Source organism: Canis aureus, chromosome 37, assembly GCF_053574225.1.
Source record: "Canis aureus isolate CA01 chromosome 37, VMU_Caureus_v.1.0, whole genome shotgun sequence".
NCBI lineage: Eukaryota > Metazoa > Chordata > Mammalia > Carnivora > Canidae > Canis > Canis aureus.
Window position 1 is genome coordinate 22,358,817 of NC_135647.1, and position 22,914 is coordinate 22,381,730.

The 22,914-nt window shown below is 35.6% G+C and overlaps 1 protein-coding gene across 17 annotated transcripts in view; it reads right to left on the minus strand.

Annotated features, from left to right (window-relative positions):
* Positions 1–155: 155 nt before the first annotated feature.
* PRP4K (pre-mRNA processing factor kinase PRP4K) overlaps positions 156–22,914 on the minus strand; it is a 36,941-nt gene continuing 14,182 nt past the window's right edge. The window contains exons 4-19 of one of the 17 annotated variants that reach the window (XR_013373781.1): positions 21,556–21,711; positions 20,065–20,146; positions 18,518–18,728; positions 15,111–15,184; positions 13,487–13,577; positions 12,693–12,840; positions 11,454–11,591; positions 10,707–10,860; positions 8,084–8,198; positions 7,347–7,498; positions 5,902–5,988; positions 3,523–4,817; positions 2,915–3,000; positions 2,585–2,657; positions 2,084–2,129; positions 156–333 (exon numbers count right to left, since the gene is read on the minus strand). Coding sequence is in view for 2 of the 17 variants with exons in the window: in XM_077886156.1 (XP_077742282.1) it covers positions 4,614–4,817; positions 5,902–5,988; positions 7,347–7,498; positions 8,084–8,198; positions 10,707–10,860; positions 11,454–11,591; positions 12,693–12,840; positions 13,487–13,577; positions 15,111–15,184; positions 18,518–18,728; positions 20,065–20,146; positions 21,556–21,711 (1,612 nt within the window). In the remaining 15 variants the exon portion in view is untranslated. Of the gene's footprint in view, positions 3,001–3,317; positions 4,818–5,901; positions 6,922–7,346; positions 7,499–7,828; positions 7,991–8,083; positions 8,199–8,907; positions 9,032–10,706; positions 10,861–11,453; positions 11,592–12,692; positions 12,841–13,486; positions 13,578–15,110; positions 15,185–18,517; positions 18,729–20,064; positions 20,147–21,555; positions 21,712–22,914 lie in introns of those variants that run through there. The other 16 variants (XR_013373777.1, XR_013373779.1, XR_013373780.1 and 13 more) reach the window with 16 other exon arrangements.

Below are 22,914 nucleotides of genomic sequence, written 5' to 3' on the forward strand. Positions count from 1 at the left end.
TGGCAGTCCTATTTGGGCACAAAATACCTTTCAAAGCACATCTATGAACACCAGTGAAATAGCATCTAAGAAACTTTAGGTAGGAAATGATGTTTTTAACTTAAAACTAAACATAAAATACCAAACTACAACGAAGGAAGAATCAGGAGACAGTATGGTAACAAGAGACATATTTTATTAGTTTTCCCAATAATTGGAAAACATTGCTGCTAAAATTTAAGTTACAATTCAAATGATACCATGATTAACTGGGATACACATTGAGTATTTTCAGAGACCAGCTTCCATATCTTGATCACTAAATGGAAAGATTCTTCAGAACAGTCCCTTACCCTACATACAGAAGGAGAAAAAAAAATTAAAGATGCCATGATGATATCTATCAAACTGGAAAACATTTTAAAAGTCAATTTAGCATACATTATTGACATGTAAAAAAAACACAAACGAATTTGTACCGAACATTTCCATAAGGAAGAAATGCCATCTAAAAGGATGATAAAACTCATGTTGAATACAAACTTGAACTAGGATACTACTACAAGAAACACTTTATGAAGCCCAGTTTCTAATCAGGTCATCATAACTAATGAAAGGAAATTATTCGAGTTTCTACTTTTTTCCTATCTCCAACATTTAAAAGGGCATTCTTTAACTACTTCTGTGATTCCGGTTTCATTTCAGAGATTCTATTTCTACCTAGCCAGCTAGCGTTACGAAATGATAAAGAACACAGAAGGAATGCAAATATGAAACAGATCTGAGAACATTACATTTCTTTGCCTCTATCACATACCATGAAACATACACATTTTTTGTATTGTAGAAATGTCCTGAGTATTTGTTTTGGAGAAAAAAGGTAATTATTATAATGGCAAATAAATTACAATACCTTAAAAAACAATTATTTTGAAAGTAGTAGAATGGAATGAGTTATACATTGGGGAATAAACAGGATGCTATTAATAAGGACTTAAGGGTGAATATAAATACTGGGAAGGTCTTTAAAATTTATGACAAGATGCTTCCCCCTTCCTTCAAATCTTTGATACCTCATTCAACCTGATTTCTGATACCTTCAAGTATAAGGTCCATCTAGAGAATGGGGTCTACAGTGTATCTGCTTTCCGGATCTCACCCCCCAGCTACAGAAAGAACTATGACGTTTTTGAGGATTATGTCCTAAGATTTAGGAACCCCGACGTCTGACAATCACATGGTATTTTTGCTCAGATGTGTATTAAACAAATGCTTTATCTGAGATTAACTTGTTTGAAAACTATACAGCTACTCTGAAATACGAATGCAGGATAAAGATAATTCACTAAATTAGAACCATCATCTAACAGAGGTCTTACGAAGTTCCAAATTTCTGCCTCAGAAAATTACTAATTCTAATAAAATCACGTATATGTATGTAAAGAATGTTTACAGGGTTCCCTTCAAGTAGACAAATCTAGGAATGCTAAATTTGGGAACAAAGATCTACTCTCACTTATGAAGAAAAACTGACAGTGGTTCTAAATATTTTGTCTATCTTAAGACCATGACTGGACCACTTGTAAAAAAGTTATTAAAAGGGAAAGTTGGGGAATAGAGTATTAAAGGAGTTGGGTAACACTGTTCTTAAAATTCCACTTTCTATTCTTTTGCATCTGCAAAGGAGGTAAGATACCTAAAGACTACTTTTTGATGTATGTGATCTTGGTGGTTTTTCTCACAACCCCTAGGAACCAATTTTGATGGCCATGTGTTCTGTGGAATCTCACCATTCAAGAGTCTTTCATAGTATCACTAAATCTGACCACAGTGTTTATTTGGGGGGGGGGGGCGGGGGGGTGGGTGGGTATGGAGAGGAGAGAGTGGGGAGCAGGGAGAGGAAGGAAGCATGATAAAACAAGCACTTTACAGATGAACACCACAACAGCACTACTACTCTAAGTGCCAAACATTAACGAAACCCAAATCATAATGCTGAAAACTAAAAAAATTAGACAAAAATTAAATGGAGGATTCTTTTTTTTTCTTTCTCTCTTTTTTTTTTTTTTTTTTTTTAATTTTAAATCTTTTATAGGACAGAAACCTTAGCTCATGTCTTCTGGCTGTCATCATCTTCCACTGAACTGCACCTAAAACACAAAGAACAAGTAACAAGCAACTTTGTTTTTTAAAGAATAGGTTAATAGTTTTGAAGGCATAAGATGAACTGTTTCTAGTGGAAGTTAACTTATTAAATAATTACATAAAACGAAGCCATGAAAATCACCAGAAGCATCAAAATGTTAACTATTTTGAGTGCAAATAACTACAAAAGACTCGAATATGCAGCATATTATCACCAAAATAAAGTAAGTCATGGTGGGAAAATCACTACCCATTTTATTTTGTTAAGGTAGACAAGCTGCACCTGTGATGCCTTATTTAAAAGGCATCACTCTACCTGAAGATGGAAACCACCTTTAATTTATTTTAGTAAGTCTAAACCATGAAGAGACGGGGTGTAGATTCAAAGTTGGCTTATTATATCATCTATCACCTTCCTGGCTGTAGTTCATTTCATGTCTTTAAATGGAGCAAAACCCACCAGAAGAATGCTGCTATTCTGATTTTCCATTCTTGAATGCACCAAAATGTGCATGCTTGTTGTAATTAGGTGCCTGGGTGAATAAAAAAATCCCATTTACAATTTAAAAATATTATTTAAACCCCTAAAATCTGGTTATTTTCCACAATGCTCAGGAAGACAAGCATTATATTTTACCACCCAAACAGAAAAGATGTACATACATTTCTGAAAAGTCTCTCCTACCATGTTAAAAATATGAATTCCTTTGTGTTGCAAACCCAAGCTGATTTACATGATTTGTTTTAAATTGTTGCTAAATGTTTATCTACACATGCTGTCAGAAATAACCTTGTTAAGAAGGTGAAGCTGGTGTCTCAGCAAATCAGACCCCTTGGAGAAGGCGGTGAGTGGCCTGTGCCCCGTTTTCCTTTTCTCTTTCCGCACCATCAAAAGGAAAAGTGAGAAAATAGCAGAAACATTAGTTAAATCCTGAATTACACCCCGTAACCTACAGGAATTATCTCACTACACTGAAAACTGACAATACTTGTAGGATTTTTTTTTTTTTTTGACGAAATAACTTAGAATCCTGATTATTACTAAAACGATTAACTTGTGGCTAGGCTTAATCTTTAACAAATAATTCTTTTAAAGACTTAAAGGAAGAAACGAAAGGTTGCTTTTTAACTATTTATGGTTTACCTGACTTACCAGCACTGAAGACAAAAACTTTTAAAAATGGCTACAAATGCCTTGTTCACAAAAGACTTTATTATCTAGTGATGCATACTGAGAACATACAGAAATCTGCATGGTCCACTTCACATGCAGGAGAACAATCTTCACTTTACAATAAGTGAGTGTCAACTGTTTTATGCAATAGACAACACTTTAAAGTCACATTCTTAAAGAAAAGCTTCATTTACAAAAGAAATAAAAGGTAAAGAAGCAATTACCGCTTTTAAAAAGCAGCTGCTTTGTTCAAGAGTGGAAGGTTTATGCCTGTATTGAAAGACAACATGATCACAAATAATGAAAACAATGAACAAATGAAAAACACTTTTACCATAAAGCAGTACACTTTCAAAATGACATACAAATAGTTAAAAATTTCATTATGTTGTCTAACTTTTAAATATGAGGACTTTCAGAATTAGGCCTCAACATGTGTAATTAGTAAAGGAAAACTATGCCTTGTTTCTACGTCACTACGAACTGTATTTAACAAAATGTATATAAAGTCTATAGCAAGTTGATTTAAAAAATTAAAGTTAATAAGAAACAGTACACTGAAGGCGCTCTATCCATCAAGCGCATACTCTTCCAATTTTAAATGTGATGAACAGAACAGAAACTGTAACTATGCCACAGTTGCAATGCCAAAAAATAAAAAAGATCAGTTATCACACATGCAGGGAATTCCGCCACAAAGCTAATATCCCTCATTTGTCAACTGTTCCAATAAAATAACATCTTAAAACACCAGTGATGTTGATGGTTTAGCTTACCTTCAGTGTACTGAATGTTGTACACAACCTGCTTTAAAAGAGGAGACCATCCCTGCAGGCAGGCTCAAGAAGGAACAGACCCCTTTCGGCACTGACTACACCAAGGGCATGCTGCTGTGGCCTGCACACACACACCTAGGAAAACGTGAATATAAACAGCATTTATGCTGGCCATTTTATCTGAAGACCAATATGAAGCCAAGTTTGCTAAAAATAAATCAACCACCCAGTATTACTACTCATTTTATAACAGATGCTTTTTGTCTTTTATGTGAACTGCAACCATATACATTAGCACTGTAATTTTGTGCAGTCTTGGCAATTAAAACAGTTCTACAGTGAAATTTCACATAAGACACAAAACAGATTAACTAACATTTCTAAAAGAAATATCACCCTTGGTGTTAATTCAAATATATCATGCTTCCTCAAATTTGCTGGAGAAATATTTATAAGTTTATATACATTAATAAACTGCTGTGAAATTTCTTCAGTCTTTGTATTTAATTACTCAAACCCTTGGAGCTTCTTCATCTCGTTTAAATTTTTTCCTGGATGAAGGCATGCTGTAGGGCCTGGTTGATGCTAATTCGTTTAGCTGGGTCCAACATTAGGATCTGGTCCAACAAGTCCTTTAGCTGGTGTACTTTTTTACGCTGGTCTTCAGGAAGTCGCTGGCACCCAATCAAGTCAGCCAATAGGTCCTTGGTTGGATTAATGGTGCTCATGACAGTAACTTTCTCCTAAAAATAATTTTTAAAAATGTGTATGTCTACATGAGTTACTAAGTATATGTACCTTAAACCAGACTGCTTGGTCTATCAGAACTTTTAATACATTGCTATATATAAATATATCATCATCTACTCATTTAAAACTTCCCCATGGCTTCCTCTATTCTCTACATCTTTTTAAGAAGCAACCAAAAAACCTGAATGAAATGAAAAAAAAAAAAAAAAAAAAAACCAACCCCAAAGTAGCTATGATAGTTTAAAAAAAACATACTGTTAATTTGGTAAAAAGATCAAAATGCTAACAGAAAGGCAGTCTATGAAAATCGACACACAGTTAAGTAATTAATAATAATTAACAGCAAACACTTGTTATTTGAACTGTCCTTTCCCTACCCTAAAGTGGTAACAGGAGGACACGGAAATGTTACGTGCTCTGACAAAGTTAGGAATAGACAATATAATAGGGACAAAAACAGAAAAGCCCTTACTTCAACCTGTAGGTTTTGCAAAGCCTGATACAGAATGTGTATTTCCCCTGAGGCTTGAAGCTGGATCAACTTTTTTTAGGGGATGAGGAAGTACAGGTGGCAAATAAGGTCAGGATGGTCTGTAAGCAGAGAGGTCTGACACAGCATGCCCTTCAGCTAACTGCCAGATGTGGAATGGTGGGGTTTACAGAGCACCTACCACGAGGGGTTGCAAACTGCTGAAGATGGCAGAGTTCCATCAGAGAGGAACCCAATGAAGAGATTTTAAGCAGGGAGAATAACACGATCAGATTTGTTTTTAAAAAGTTCACTCTGGCAAGCAGTACAGAAGCTGGATGGGAGGCCAGAGAAAGAATGATCCAAAGAACAGAGGAAGAGAGTCTAAATAGGACCTATAATAAAAATAGACTCATTATCCTAGACAAACATTTTTAAATCCCTTCCTCTTTCTCATAGCCTGATTGTGTTTGATTCAGGAATTGGCCAACAGCAAAAGGAATTATTTTTAGTGTTTTAAATGTTCACAGCTCCTAGTACCACCCAGTATTTAGTTCATTCACAAATAAGACAATCATTTCACGTAAGGACAGTTAAAAGAGACTTACCCTCTCTGTTACTTTATCAACTTCTATATACATGAAGTTGAGATTTTGATCAAAATGTTGGTCTTTGAATACGCCTTTCCGAATCATCTGGCAATAAAGCAAAACAAAACTTGGGTCTTGAACTATTATGAAATAGTCTGGCCTACCAACAATTTAACACATAACCAGTCACAATTAAGACTTATTTTGTCTCTCTGGGTTTGTCTTCTCATTTAGGAATCTTTTAGATTCCTTGCTCTAGAGAGTTTAACATCTTTGAAAAGGCTAATATAAATGCTGTGCCTAGAACTACTTAATAACTTGAAATTGTATTTTCCAAGGCAGTGACTTAAACCAACTATACCATCACATTGTGCTTTCACTATTCAAAACTGAGGCTTAAGCAAAGACAAAATCATTTGCTCTCAGATAGGAAAAATATAACACATTAGGGGCCTTTTCTCTTGGCAGTTTAAGAAACCCAGTGACATTTTAAAAATTAAGTTCCAACAGCCCTGAAATGATACAGGTCAGACCTCATTAAAACAAATACCAACGTTAACTAATTTCTGTGTAAATTATTCTAAACAAGTGCAACATGATTGAATTTGGACAGTACCTAAAAAACATAATGGCTTCTGACCTACTTTGGGAAAAATCTGTAAACTCCCAGAAATTCAGCAAATTAAGCTGAAGTCATCGGAAATCTAACATATAGCCCTCAGACAAGTTAATAAGTGCCTAAAATTTCTGCTTCATTTCTGAAACTAATTATTGCAGCTGAAGCATTAAGGGCAAGTTTTATGTTAGAAGGACGTCAATTTCAAGTGAGTTTTTCTTGGTACCTTCCTTTCCCAAATAACTTCCAATCTTTAATAAGCTGATTGCCATCAAGTTCCTTTTCCAATATTCACCCGTCATTCTCTGGCAACTGAGCCCTTCTTCACATCTGAACTAACCTGACCTGCATCTTTTTTCATTCCACCTCTCAAGCATGTTTGGTGCTGTTACCAATAACGGTGTGCTCCCAAGGCTGCTTCTCTGCCCATCATTAAAGGATAATAAATGGAACAAGGGAAGAACAAAGATATGAAACAGTCATATATACATGTATGGTTGCTTAACAAATGTATGCTCATCAATCTCTCTTCCTCAATTCCAATTCTATTCTGTAGGCCCCTACTCTTCTGCTTAAAAGAGTAAAGAAAAGCAAAGAGAGATGTTAGAGGGGAACAGGAAAATGGAGCTCTCTTATTCACTTCTGATAGCTCTTCGCTGACTAGAACCACTACCTTTAGTAGCAGAAATGAAAAAGAGCTAAGGAATCACAGTAGCCATATAGCTGCCTTTCTGAAATGGTTTTATAGCCACTAGTGAGTGGTGAGTGCAGTAATGCATTGGTCTACAGTAAACTATTGCTAAGACGTTAAAAAAAATAATAATAAAAACTCACATTAATGCCCTACCTTATTTGGCATCTTTCCTTTGAGGTCCATGGCGAGCTTCAACATATGGTTATTGGTTTTGCCAGGAAATAAAATTTTTCCAGTGTAGAGCTCATATAAGGTACAACCTACAGACCACATATCTATACCATAGTCATAGCTTTTACCTATAACTGAAAACAAAACAGAAGTTTTAATACATGATGATAGTAACAATCCACTATTTACTTTCATTAATAGGGGATTAATTTAGCTTGGCTTACATAACTGCAATCTTAATACCTCACTTTGGCATTAGCTTCATGTTTTTTTTTCCCCCACTAATTCTTAACTTAAAATCTTAAAAAATGAGGGAATGCAGAAGGAATTGAAAGGGGGGCAGGGGGCAGAGGAAGTGTGTATTTCTTTTATTTCACCTTTGGTGGAGGTGCTAACCAGCCTCAACCAAGGCACAGGAAGAGCAAAAAAAGGTCCCATACAATCCATAAATTTGATAATCAGACCTTGAGTAATCAAGAGCAGTCTTCTAAAGCCGAAGATTTTCCACAACTGTTTTGCTACTCTTGCCAGACATGATCAAGACTCCTGTCACAACTACCACCATTCCACCTGAGGAGGATGAACTTGCTACGGTTCCCTTCCTCATCAATGACCTCGTGCAGCTGCTGAAGTGCGATGGAAAACAGTACTTAGACATTAAATATGCTGTTTCCACTGCATATGATGGCCCAGGTCAAAGAACATTTGAAGAAACTTACTGATTTCAGGAGCACGATAAAATCTACTGACAAGATAAGGTGTTATGTCATTATCCGCAACATGTGAAGCCGACCCAAAATCGCAGAGCTTTAAAATAGTTTTTGATTCATTAACCTGCAAAACAGTTTATCATGGAAGTTTAATTCATGTCCAAAATAATTATGACAAGTAATCAGATAAAAATAACTGGCTTTGAGAAGTTACTTCCAATACTGAAAACAAAGTTACCCATTTTAAAATTCCTTTTCTAATTATGTAATAAGTCAATTTCCTAATTATAAAAAAATTAAAAGCTATTAAATATTTGATTACTATGAGTAAAAAAAAAACTTTTTTCAGTGAAGAAATACGGGCTAATACCAAGGACATTTAATTTTAACCAATGCTACTTAGAAAAGGGAGGGGTATAGTAAGAGAAAAATCTCATTGAAGCAAAGCATCTTCTAAAAATCCCCAGAATACCTGAATCAAGTCGAGTTACTATTTAAAGGAACATGAAGACAATTCATTAATAAGGATCAGATTTAGGTTAACTTTCAAGTGACTGTAGTTAACTTTCAGTTGCCAGAAAATTATGACAGCAATGAAAGCAGAGGATGATTCAGATTAAATCTGGACAAAAACAGAATAAGAACATTCTTCATCCGAAGCGGCTAGACCATCCCATATTTAGCAATCACTTCAAGTCTAAAAAGTATCAAATCCCTTAAATATAAAGAAGGTATTAGTTAAGAAAATGTTAAATATATTTGGCACAACTGATAAACACGAACTCTATATTAGTTATTTGTTTCTTTTTTCCTTTGTAAATACTTCAACATACACAGTAACAGTGACATCTGCTGAGAAAGGCTGGAGTTGCTCCCATGGCTGCTGCCACTCATGAGTCAGAAGCATGTTCAGGTCTAACAAGTGAAGATAATTCATATTCCAGAGTCCCTTCCCCCCTTCAAAAGAGACACACACAAATTCCGAGTTGGGACTTGAACTTGGCCTACAGTTCCCACCCCAAAGAAACATAACACTTTAAATAAACTAGGCACTTTCTATTGGGACACCAGAACACTTGGTCAGTGTTAGATTGGCCCATTAAAGAGGATATCCACAGAATTAAGCTAGTAACGGAAATGATTATTTTTCACGGACAATTTTTAAATGAGAAATTATCAGTTGAACTCCTGGGCTGGCTAAGACGCCTTAAATAATCACAGGATACCCACACTTATCTGCACTCTCCAGTTTGGCTACACAACCTCCATGAGAAACATGGAACTCCTACCACACTGATGGCTGAAATGCTGGGCTAAAGGGTTTGGATTTTCATTCATAAACTCCCTCTGGTTTCTGATGTCTACCTCCTCGTTCTCAGGAAGGAGAGAAACCTGTAATGTCTGAAGTCCATGTGTAAACTACCAGAGTAGCATTAACTCAAAGAAAATGAAGTTTTAAAAACAAGAGCTCCTAAGATACTGGCAAATGTCTTAACTTCTATGGTGGTTACACAGATGTTCACTGCATAATTACCTTTAAATTTTACATATTTTATACAGTCTTCGGTACAGATGGTGTATTTCACAATTTAAAAGAAACAAATGGAGATAAACATTAACTTTGAAGTTGACTAGACAGGTCTATAATTCACTTATTTCACTGTAATTACTTAGCTTCTCTAATCCCAGGTCATATTAGATGTGTAACACATTGTAAAGTCAAACAAAATCTACTACGATGAAGGTCTCATTATTAATGCGGTAGTCTGGAAAGAAATATTTTAAGATACTAAAAAAGAAGAAAGCTCTGAACTAACAGCAAAGTTATTGATGAGGAGTCCTTAACAAACTTTAATGGGATCATAATCTTTTAAAAGCATAGAATGTTATCAGCAGACAAGCTAGGAATTCACCAAGTTGTGAACACATCCCCAACGTTGAATACTTCAGTATGGGGTGAAGAAATGGGGCCAGGGAAGGAAGTAGTACGTGTACACTCACCGCTCCCTAATGGGAATGTATTACTTCTAAATTAAAACAAAAACAAAAACAAAAACCAAACAAAAAAACCACACAAACCCTGTGAAAGCTGTGTATTACCACACCAGAAGTCTCTACTAGGGAGGTAAGATTATGAAAAGGGATGCCTTTCAACCTTAATCACAACCGAGCTCTGCTGTGTTTGGGCTCCTCCTGGGCACCTATAAAACACTACTCCATGTATCTACTTAAGAAATAATTCATTTAAATGTCTCTAACCCTGTTAGACCACAAACTAGAGAACAAAGAGCCATGAACAGTCCTATTTCAAAATGCATTTATTCTACTTAGATACCAGAGGAAGCCCATCATTATTATACTAAGGCACTCTTGGGAATTGTGTGTACTCTAAATCTACCAATTCAAAGGAAAAATTGGGACAACAGCCTATTTCCTCTTTCTTTATACTTAACTATTTAACACTTCATGGACCAATTTCCGAAAAAGTAAACACTGGTTAAGTCCTTTCTAATGGGTAACTAATATGCTGAGTTGTTCTTTTAAGACATCATTTCTACAATAAGACAGTGGTAATCACGTTACTGGTAAGAATCTAATTGGATGCACAAGGCAGCCTGATCGTTTGACTTACCAGGATATTGTCTGGCTTGATATCTGCATGTAGGATATTGCATCTTTTAAGGAGCTTTAATGCCAAGAACAACTGCTGACTGTAGGATCTTACAGCTTTAATATGAAGACCAACATCCTTACCGTATTTTTTTAACACCTCTCGTAAATTCATACTTTTAGGAGAGAAAAAGAAAAAAAAATCACAAAATTAGGGGTGAAAATGGAAATAAAAAAGGCAAAAACATGTTTAAGTATAAAGTAAAATCAAATCCAAAATACAAACTAAAATTAAAGTTCTCTGTTCAAGAGCCCTCCCAGAAATTTAATAAATTACGCTGAAATGAGAGCACATGAACCTGTGTGTATATAAGACAATTTTCCAATAAAACTCAATTTTCAAAATAAATAGAAGGGAAGACATACAATGCCAAAATTCTTATTGATTTTAGAATGGGTTTATATTTGAAAGCCTAAAACCAAAGCTACACTTTTGAAGATCAAAATTGTTATTTCTACTCCACTACTTCCATTTCTTTTTATTACATTGTGAGAAATCTCTCTGTTGAGCTGAAGGCTACATGAGGTTAGTGCCTGACATATAGTACATGGTCGATGAATGTTTATACATTAATGATTGCCAAAAAGCTAGCTCTTAACCAAAAGTAAAAAAGAAAACCAGAGCTAACTGGAAAAAATAAACACACAGAAATCTGTCATGGCGTTTATCTAAATTTTTAGCAATGTACAGGTTTGACAGTGTACCTACCTTAGAGGCTCAAATACGAGACAGAGATGCTGTTTGTGATAAAAGTGTCTGAAGAGTCGCAAACAATGAAATTTGTCATCAGGATCAGCATCATTAAGTTTTTTCAGGAATTCTAGTTCTTTTAAGCCAGTTTTTTGCCTGAAAAGAAAAATAAGCTTACTTCAAAACTGAATGCAGCATTTAAGAAAACTAAACAATATTTTCTAGTATCCAGTCTCATCTATCGCAAGTGATACCTTATATTTCTAAAGTACCAAGAGCCAATCTGTTGAGGAATGACAAGTGTCTATGTCATTCACACAGTACTTTACACTTCCAAATATTGTTTTCATGGCACTTATTTCCACAATAATCAACAGAAAGAAACACTGGAGGAACAAACTCACCTTGCTTTAAGGAAATTCAATGTTGCATATTTTATTTTCAGGGAGGGGGGGATGAAGAGGGAAAGAGAGAATTCTAAGCAGGTTCCACGCCCAGCATGGAGCCAGACACGGGGCTCAATCTCACAACCTTGAGATCATGACTTGAGCTGAAATCAAAAGTTGGATGCTCGACAGACTGAGCCACCCAGATGCCCTCAATCTTTATATTTTTATTTTAAAAATGTCTTGATGTAAATGCTTTAACAAAAATGGAACCACACTAAGAGTCAAAGAATGGATGTCTTATCAAATACTAACATTTGATTTTCCTCTAAAATTCTAGTTCTAGGGATCCCTGGGTGGCTCAGCGGTTTAGTGCCTGCCTTTGGCCCAGGGCGTGATTCTGGAGTCCCAGGATCGAGTCCCTCCGTCGAGCTCCCTGCATGGAGCCTGCTTCTCCCTCTCTCTGTATGTGTCTATCATGAATAAATAAATAAAATCTTAAAAAAATAAATAAAATAAAATTCTAGTTATAATTTGTCAATAAGCCATATTTTTTAAATGACTTTAAAATATTTTCTAAGCCTAGGGCAGATGAAGATGTTGATATACATTATAACTGTTCTTTCTAATGTTTTAAAGCCAATGGCAAGTTGACTTTAACATCAGCTCAGTGTGTGGTACAGACTGTACTTATTAAAACTTATGGGTATGACAATTACTTCTATTTTACAAAAGACCAGGGGCAACAGATTCAATACCAGACTTGTCATTTTATAACTGCAATACTTACAGACTGTGTTAACTTTTAAAAAATGTTCACTTGTGAATATCTGTGTTTTTTGGTTTTATTATATAGGTCTTCTGAACTTACATGAGCTCATTGTTTCTGATGATTTTTACAGCCACTTCTTGGTTGGCTCTTGCATTATCTCTGGCTCGTACAACATTACTGAAGACACCCTGGCCAGTGTAGCCATACACATTGTAACGCTTATCTAGGACTTCACCTATGTTCACACCTATAAAAGTAAATTAAGAAATGGAATTTCGACCATATTAAGTAATTACTTAAAACCATGAGACACACATAATAAATCAAAAAGAAACAGTGCAGTCACTTAAAAAAAATGTGTCAAAGCTCTACTGTGTGCCTGATTTCCTGGACACCACGGAGAATCAAAGACGAGCCTCCATCAGTCACTCTGTCATAATGTGGTTCAAGCTGCATGCCCAGTCCCTATCAACTGAAGATTTTAACATTGAGTAGGGAAGAAACGTGCTCACTGAAGTGTTTCCAACTGTAGTCCTGAATGACAAATACTGCATGACTGGTATCCCAAGTTCCTTGTATGTCGTATTTCTTGGTTTCAGATCAAGACGAAGCAAGTGACATTCCCCTTTCCTCCTGGAGGATTATCTCATAGCTGAAAACAACTTTGAATAGATTTAAGTTGCACATCAAGTCTTTACCTCACTTCTATTCATGAAGCTCCTACGCTGCTTACTAGAATACAACATGGGTTCATGCAACTATTAGATGTGCCAACATTTTAAGTGATGGCACTGTAATGTGACTTTCAGAGCTCTCCAATGTGTGACTGCATCAAGCAATATATTTCCACAAAATGTAATGAACTCTAAAATTAATTAGAACTGTGAACTTACGGTAATAGCCTTCTGCATCTGTCCAGTTATCCCTGAGGTTGGGATTCTCTTTGAAATCTTTTCCAATGCCAGCAGCCCGAAGACGAGCACTCTGAAATGAAGCAGGTGACAACAGAGCGATTTACCTACTAATCAGGCGCTTCCTTTAAAAAGCAAAATGGGCCAAACCAGCTATAATTCAATATAAACATTTTAGCCAATTAAGTCAACTCTTACCATCACCTGTGTAAATGCAATATAGCTAAAAACATTATTACCCAAATCTCACATCACAATAATGATCAGAAAAAAAATTAACCAAGTATCTTCAAAAACTCTTAGGAATAGGACTAGGGCATTATAAATGAAAATAAGAACTTGAAACTTGATCTGGTTTTCCTTTTTCTTTTTTAAAGACTTTATTTATTTATTCATGAGACACACACACACACACACAGGCAGAGACACAGGCAGAGGGAGAAAAAGGCTCTGTGCAGGCAGCCCGACGCGGGACTCGATCCCGGGTCTCCAGGATCACACCCTGGGCTGAAGGCAGCGCTAAACCACTGAGCCACCCAGGCTGCCCTAGATCTGGTTTTCTATTGCTTTTAATAGACAAAGGAGGACAAAAATTACAGAAGGGCACTCAGTTAACCAGTGTTCAACTCTCTCCCCTACCAATTTCCGTATTTCTTTCACTGCTTTGTCCACGAAACATCCCTTGGCTTCTCTTCCCATATACCCATGAAATGTCACTGGCTGCACTACGGTTTGTGTGGGAAATTAACAGTATTTAGCACTTCTGAAGAGTATTACATCACTTTCCATGATACCAAGAAGACCCTGAACCATACATAGTCTAAGCAAGCGATTGGTGCTGATACTTTCAGTGGCTTAAACATCCTGTCATCCTGTCTTAACTTTGTTTTGGTGTTCTTGTAGCAAAAATACATACATTACTTAAGCCAATGACCAGTGTTTTCAGGGTCCTGGACAGATTGCTTAACCCTACTCCATTTTTAATGTTTCTATTTTATGTTTATCCCTCCACTCTCCCTTGCCAAAGCCTCCTTATTTTTTTGTGTTCTCTTGAATTTATAATGAAAATGGTCTCATACTTTTGAATATGTTAAGACTTTTCCAAGAAAAAGTACTGATAAAATAGCTTTAAAAAAAAATTTCTTAACCCCCTTCCTTGTATTAACATTCCCAACTCTTCAGTGAGTGTATTAGTATCCAAATCCTAAATTCTCAATCACCTACAATATCAAAGCCCAAAGTGGACTCTCTTCTAACACAGGCCTAGAAAGTACTGACATCTTATCTCAGCTAACTAAGCACCCCCACCGCCATTTGTAAATCCAAGAAAAAATTTCAAAACAATAACTACAAAAAAAACCCTACATGTTTAAATCATTTGTTTTTCTGAAGCTCTCAAATTATTCTGCTATACTCGTTTTTAAAATCTTGACCTAATTTTACACTTAAAAAATGTTGTGACACTAGTACAAAGAGTTTTCAGATACACCTCAGACTGTCCAAATGTTAACAGTTATTAATTTGCTTTATCCTTCTCTATATACAACACACATACTTAGTATATATTTTTAATAGCTCTGTTTTTATGACTTTAAAAGTTACTTACATCAAAATAGGCAGCAAACATATCATCAGATTCTGTAAACATATCAGGTGCCAAGAGCTTCTTTTGAGATGAACCTTAATGGAAAATAACAGTAATATTTGAAAAATGAAGGGATACGAATTAAAACACAAATAAGTCATCAACGTAAATCATTAGCAATTCATACTTTCCCCCCCTTTTGTACATCAGTTTTTCATTAACCAACTTAAAAGTCACTTTGTAACACTTTATATAAAGCTATCTATTTTTTACTAAAATAATGCATTTTAGAAAGCTGAAAGACCTAATGGCAGTATTTTCTCCACTGTTAAATATGCTAATAGCTAAATGATTATGTATTAAAATCAAAGTTCCTCTTTAAAGTATTTAATTTCCAAACTGCAACTCAATCTCAAAAAGTTAATACTCCCATTATAGATCTAGATCTGTATATATTTCTCCCCTAAAAAGTCCAATAACCCCAGAGAAAAACTGGGCAAAATAAAAGGAGCTAAAAAAAAAAAAAAAAAACCCAGGCAATGGTTTTAAGCATATGAACCTATACCCAATCTCATGTATAGTAAGGGAAACACAAGTTAAAATTACTATGAAATACCATTTCTCTTTTGAGACAGGCTAAAAAACCTGAAAGCATGATAACATTCTGGTAACAAGGCCCTGATAAACAAGTATTCAGACATTACTTGGGAGGCAACCGTACAAGCCTTACAGAGTAAAATTTGTAAATATAGCAAGATTATATTCATCGGATACAGCAACCCCGATTCTAGGAAATCATCTTAAAGACACCATGGTGAACATTAAAAAAATGACTTAATGTGCAATGCTACTGTAATTAATGCTCCAATGAATAATCAACAAGTGGATACAACACAAACATCCACTCTTAGAAGACAGAGTGAATAAACCTTGGTATACTGATTACACTGGAATAGCACATAGCTGTAAATAGGAATGAAGATCTTTTCATACTGATGAGTTTGTCTATTTTTGTGTGTGCTTGTCTAGGCAGCATACAACACACAGATGTGAAAGACATTTTAATAATCAAACAGAAAATTCCTAGAAATCAAAAGCAAACAAAATAAACCTAAATCTATCTGGTGTGTAGTATAACCATACAGAAGTATTTCACATGAATTTATACCTTGGAATGTATCCCAAAAAGAATCATTACATTTTCAATTTGCATTCACTACATTCAATATTGGTGATTATACTGAAAATTATGTACATGAAAGCCTCAAAATAATCTAAATAATCATGTTATTAGGAATCATGTTTTTCACTATAAAAGAAATAGGAAATCAAAGAAGTTAATAAAAACCCTATAATCTTAAGTTCGAATTGGCAATTTTTCAGTATGAACCTCCTCTTTCCAAAAATATATGTATATCCTAGCTTTGAACTGAAAAGTCCCATGAATGATGAACACACCCTAAGTGCCTTGTGAAGTCTAAATGGCATTTCTTATTAAATGGAACCAGGGTTTCACGGAGCAATAGCTGCTTCTGTTCTGGGATAAGATATGCACAAGGTGACTTGTGGTATCCTACAACATGGTAGAACAGGGAGTTTGCAAACTACAGAGTGGGGGCAAATCTGGTCCCTTGCTTGTTTTTATATGGTCTATTTTTACATTTTTAAAGGTTATGGGGAAAAACATAAGAATATTTTGTGACATGTGAAAACTATATGAAATTTAAATTATGGTGCCCACATAGTTCTGGGAATGCAGCTGCTTCTGCATTACGACAGCAGTTTGGTAGTTGGAACAGAGAAAAAAAACAAATTACGAAAGCCTAAAATATTGACTGACTTTTCACAGACAGTTGCCAACCTGTCCTAAAAAGAAACATATTAATACCAATAAATCCCATAGGATGTGGATCAAAAGCATATTAGAAACCAACTTAAAGGGGCTCCCTCCTCATCTCAGTTGGAGAGAGAATTTAAGTACATAATGATACCAAATAATAAAAACCTGACAAAAGCCACCTAAATCTCACTGGTCATCTCTGGAGGTTGTTAATGTACCAATACTATTTTATACTAAGTATTAGTCAATAAAAGCAAAATAATCAAGCATTTATCCCAACTTTCCCGTACAAACCATCTCTCTTGGGTAATCAAAGAACAGAAACCTCTTCTTTTATGGAATTACAGCTAACCATTCAAAAGGAATAATGGACATTTAAGAATTACCACTTCAGAGTGTGCCCACCTACCCTCAACCCCTGAGAAATAATGGATCTAAGTAATGATCACCAATGGCTGCTGAAGCTGCCAGGTCAACAGCTGAAGGGAAACTTCATGTGAGACAGATGTGATCATCTTATCTAAACACAAAGTCTCAACATCAATAAAAATAGGACAAGCACACACCACAAACCACCTGATGTGATGCAAGTACACACCACCATTTATGCAGTATTCTTGCCAAAAAAATTAACTTAAATCTACTCAAGTCTTTAACACTTTTATTCGATTCAAGAAACACTGAGATAGAGGAAATAAGATAAATGATGCAAGAATGTGGCAAAATCAGAATGGAAAGAAAAGTTTATGGGACACATGGCCCGAGTTATCTCCACAAGTATATGGAAAGAGGGGGAAGAGAAGGATGAGAATAACTCTTAAAGACGGAGATTAAGAGATATGTGCATCTTATTTGGATTTTGATTTAAACCAATTATAATTAGAAAGACATTAAAAAATGATCAATTATTTAGATATAAGTAGTGTTTTTTTTATTTTTTAAAGATTTTATTTATTTAGAGAAAGTGTCAGCAGAGGGAAGGGAGAGAAGTAAAGGAGGATCTTCAAGCAGACTCCCGGCTGAGTGTAGAGCCCAATATGGGGCTTAGTTCCAGGACCTTGAGATCAAGACCTGAGCAGAAATCATGGTTGAACACTTAACTGGACTGAGCCACCCAGGCACCCAAGAACTGTTTTTGTTGTCGTTGTTAAAGTCCTTATCTAGCAGAGATACAAAATGAAGTATTTATAGATGAAATGAAATCATGGCTGGGATTTGCTTAAAATACTCTAGCAAACAAAACAGAAGGCAATGACATTTTTTTTTTTTTTTTTTTTTTAAAAGAAGCTCTATGCCCAAAGCTGGGCTTGAACTCAAACTCAAGATTAAGAGCCACATGCTATGACTAAACCGGCCAGGCAGCCCTGACGGAAGGTAATGAATACATGGGATTCAGTATAATACTGTTTAGGTTACGTCAACTAGTCAAAAACATTTATAGGGAACATTTAATATTGTTATTATCATAAGACTTAGCAAGGGCAATGTTTCTAATCCTTTCCATATTTCCCCATCCTAAAACAATCTTTCATTATTTACAGAACTAAAAATTCAGAAAAAGAATGGTCCAAATAGAAATCTAACTTACCATTATTCTGTTCAACGGTCATTAGATTATGCTTGGCTTTTACTGAGGCCTCAAATGTATCAACATTTTCTCGTTCATACTCTTTAACATCAGCAGCTACCCTTTCCAGAATGTCATCTGGAGAGGGTGACCGTGTACAGGTACTGCTCTGGGGACTGCTTGGTTCAGATGGCACAGACATATTGCTATCTTCAGCAAGATATTTATATTTCTGTAACAAAAATACAACATATTATTTTCATAAAATCCAACGCATATTTGCTAAGAGGTATTGCACTGAAAAGAGTGTAAATGTTAAAAATTTTAAAAAGGTACTGATGCCTTGATTGAATCAGATCCGCAATCCCTTACATATAACTCCAAAACTCACAAAACTCTGAATAAGTTTTTCTATGTTTGGTGCACACTCCTTAGGAGACAAAGCCTCACCTAATAGATGTGAAACTATTTATAGTCTTTTTTTAAATCTCCCCCATTGTGAACATAATATGCCTCACTGCAGAAACACTAATGTGTTTGATAATGGGGTGCTGTTCCTGTTCTAGACCCCACTAGTGGGGCTAAATAATATACATAGATGCACCATATTACCTTTCTAAAATTCAAATAGTTCTGAGTTCTGAAGCACATCTGGCCCCAAGGGCTGGAGATAAGGGATTGTGGACCTGGGCAAGAACAAAAAAAGATTCAACCAAGTCTCTAGGGATATCAGTCTAATAACAACAATTTCATCAGTGCCCCAGAAAAGTGTTTATCTGAAACTCCAGTTTTGGCCCATATCCTCTGGTGATTCAAGTTCTTTCCTTTCCTCTGACCCACCAGTGCCTGATTTATGATTTGCTATGTATATGTAGGGGAGCTGGCACATCTCTTCTTTCCTTCTGTCTGCTGTCTTCCTTATAGGACCTAAACATTTTTTCACTTCTTCCAGAATGTGTTCTCAACTCCATCACTCACCCTGCCATTATTAGGAGAAAATTTTACACTTTACAGGGACTGCCATCCACAAAGGATCTAATGGCCATGGCTCTATCTCAGGATGGCCAAGATGTAACTGATAATCTATGAAGGCAGGTAACCTGATCATTAAATGACAATACAAAGATCTATGTACAATACCCCTTTCTCCACCCCATTTTCTTAATTACCTACCTCTAAACTACTTTTTAAATTACTGAGATGTTCTATTTAAGCAATCACATCTACACAAGGAAATGTACTTTTTTTAGTCATTAAAATGCCCCCCCCATAGAAAAAGGCATAATTTTTTGTGAAACAAAATTCCTCCAATTTATTCTATACTCATTTACGAGGGCTTTCTTAAAAAAAAAAAAGGAAGCTTCAAATGTTGTTAGAGTCCTATATGTAAAAAGGGGCAAGTATTTCAACTTTATTAGGAAATTATCTTTTCAAGTCTCATATAATTTCACATATATGATTTTTAAAGACTTACTCAATTGTTACTAACATCACTTCCTTATTAAAGTAAAAAACCTTTTACTAAGAATAATTGTTTAAGGATTGCTCAAAACTTTAATATCACATACCTGAACAATTGCCTGCCTCTGTATTCTTCTCTGTTCTATTAGAGCTTCTTCATCTTCTTCCTCTACATCAAAGTCTTCAAGGCTTAAAAAAAAAAAAAAAATATATATATATATATTATATATACACACACACACACACACACACACACACTTAATTTCAAACATCCTTAGGGAGCCATAAACCAGAACTATTACATAATTTAAAAATAAAAACTGAAAACACAGGTCATCCACAAGCTCCAGCCTAAGTCTTAAGCCATCTTACTCTTTTTCTCCCGTTTCTAAACTCTCTCAGTTGCCTGGTTTGGAATCCTGGCAACTAATTCAACCTTCCTCTGTCTCATTATTTTCATCATTTGTTTCATGGCACCAAACTAGGGAACAGAAGAAAGATCCTTAAGTTCAAAAGAGTAATCCCTGGCTCTACCATGACCGTGGTATTACTCAAGTCATTTCACTCAGCCAGCCTCAGTTTTAACCCCAACAGATTAAGAGAGTGAGACACACAAGCAACCAGTACCTTCTCTGGGTCACTGGGAAAGCTATGGATCCTTTCCCCATCAAAAACACACATGTAAATTTTCACATGCACTCTGAAGGGGAATGTGACTCTACCTCCCAGACCTGCCTGATTAGTCCCAATTTCTTCCCAAAGAACTCCGTAATCTTTACCATCCCTTCTCGCACCTTTTCTATGATCTGCTATTTTGCTGCAGATGAGTAAGCAAAGTGTATTCTCAAGGTACCAGGATCTATGTTTAACATTCCTCACTTAATTTGCATATCACTAGCTCTGACTGGGCTTTCTTGACCTTAGCACTATTGACATTTTGACAATTCTTCGATATGGAAGAGGGCGCTGTCCAGTATATTAGCAAATGCCGAACAGTATCTCCGATCTCTAACCACAAGATGACAGCCAAAAATACCTTTAGATATTGCCAAAATGTCCTCAGAGAGGCAAATTACCCCAGCCGAGGGCCACTGCTCTAAATTATCTTAGTTCTTGAGATGTTCCATCTAGACAACTAAATTCGCACTAAAAAACATTTCTCCATTAGACAATGAAATGTGTCTGTAGCTTTTACACTGTAACAGACATACCCATTACCAAATAGCCTCAACTGCAAAGTATGTAATCTTTTTACACAAACTAAGAAGTTTAAAAATTCGTATACCACCCCCTGCTCCTCCAACCACTACGAAACTGCTAGTCAAGATTGCTAGGGCTATTTAACAGATCTGTTGTCCCTAACAAAAATGAAGAGAAGGCTCATGATATTCACTCCAGTCCAACTGAAACCTCTAAATTCAGAAAAGCATGACCTCTGTCACATAACCTATAAGATATGCACAAAAAATTAACTTTCAAATTCAAGACCTAATTAATAGATTCACTTACAACATCCAGGTGGAAATCAAAGAATTTCAGGTCAAATAGTACTTGTCTAAATTGGAAAAAAAGGAAATTATGGGATATTCCATTCTTACTTATCATCAGATGAAGATTCTTGTTCAACTTTCATTCCTTCTGATAGACTTCCTTTAAATTTATCTTCCTTTACTTTGCTTCTGCTCCTACGTCTACGACCACCCCGTGATCGAGACCGCCTTCTCAAGCGTGACCGGCTCCTCCGACCTCTGTCCCTATTTTGGGGAAAAAAACTTATATATATATATATACACACATTTAAAGTACAAGGTGGGGAAGCTGTGGGTGTGCTGGGGGCAGGAGTATACAGCAACTTTCCGTATTTTTCCAAAGCTCAATTTTGCTGCGAACCTAAAACTATTTTAAAGATGAAATCTTTGGGACACCTGAGTGGCTCAGCGTTTGAGCATCTGCCTTGGGTTCGGCGTGATCCCAGGGTCCTGGGAGGGAGTCCCATTTCAGGCTCCCCGCAGGAAGCCAGTTTCTCCTTCTGTGCATGTCTCTCTCTGTGTCTCTCATGAATGAATAAAAATAAAATCTTTAAAAAATAAATAAATAAAAATGAAAATTTTTTTAAAAAGTTAATTAAAAATTTAAAGTAAAATAATGTATCAGAGAGACTGGAGTAATCAACTTAATTGAAGGTAACTAAAACACAGTTATTGTTCTTACTGGACTGTGAAAGGGGCACAAAAGAACTTTGTGGGCAATGGAAATGTTCTTGATTATGATTATGGGACTATGTGTTCATCAAAACTCATGTAACTACACCAAAAAAGGGTGAATTTAGTTTATGTGAATGTTTCAATAAACCAATATATATATATATATATATATATATATCACCAATAATAAGGTATAGAAAAGAAACGTGACAAAAAGTCTAATTATTTTGGTCTTCAGACATTTTTATAAGTGCATAAAGGTCTTGCCTCATGTTAAACAAAAACTATTATAGCTCAAGAATTAAAGGCAAAGTTTATGTTAGAAAGATGCTGTGGAACCTCCAAACAGAAAAGGCTGCTAAGTCTAGAAGGAACTGGCAAACTCTGTTAATGTCACATCTGACTACCTTGCTTATGTCACATTTCTCCAAAACCCTTACTAAAATGACATGAAAAGAACAACTGAAAAGAAAATCCTCAGGCAAAGAGACTGGGAAAAACTATGACAGCAGAAATGTCAAGAACATTAACAAATCAAATCTAAATATTAGTCCAACAAAATCAGACAAAGTAAATAAGAAACAAGTAAATTGCATGCCACAAAACCCAGGAAATCCTCAAGAATTGGAGACACCATATTCTGCTGGATATGTGAGGTAAAAGCTAAAAAGAACTGGTTGAAAGTCTTTAGAAATAGGCTCTTGTATACTCCCTTTTCTAACTCAGTAGAAAATACTAACCATCTCCCTTCAC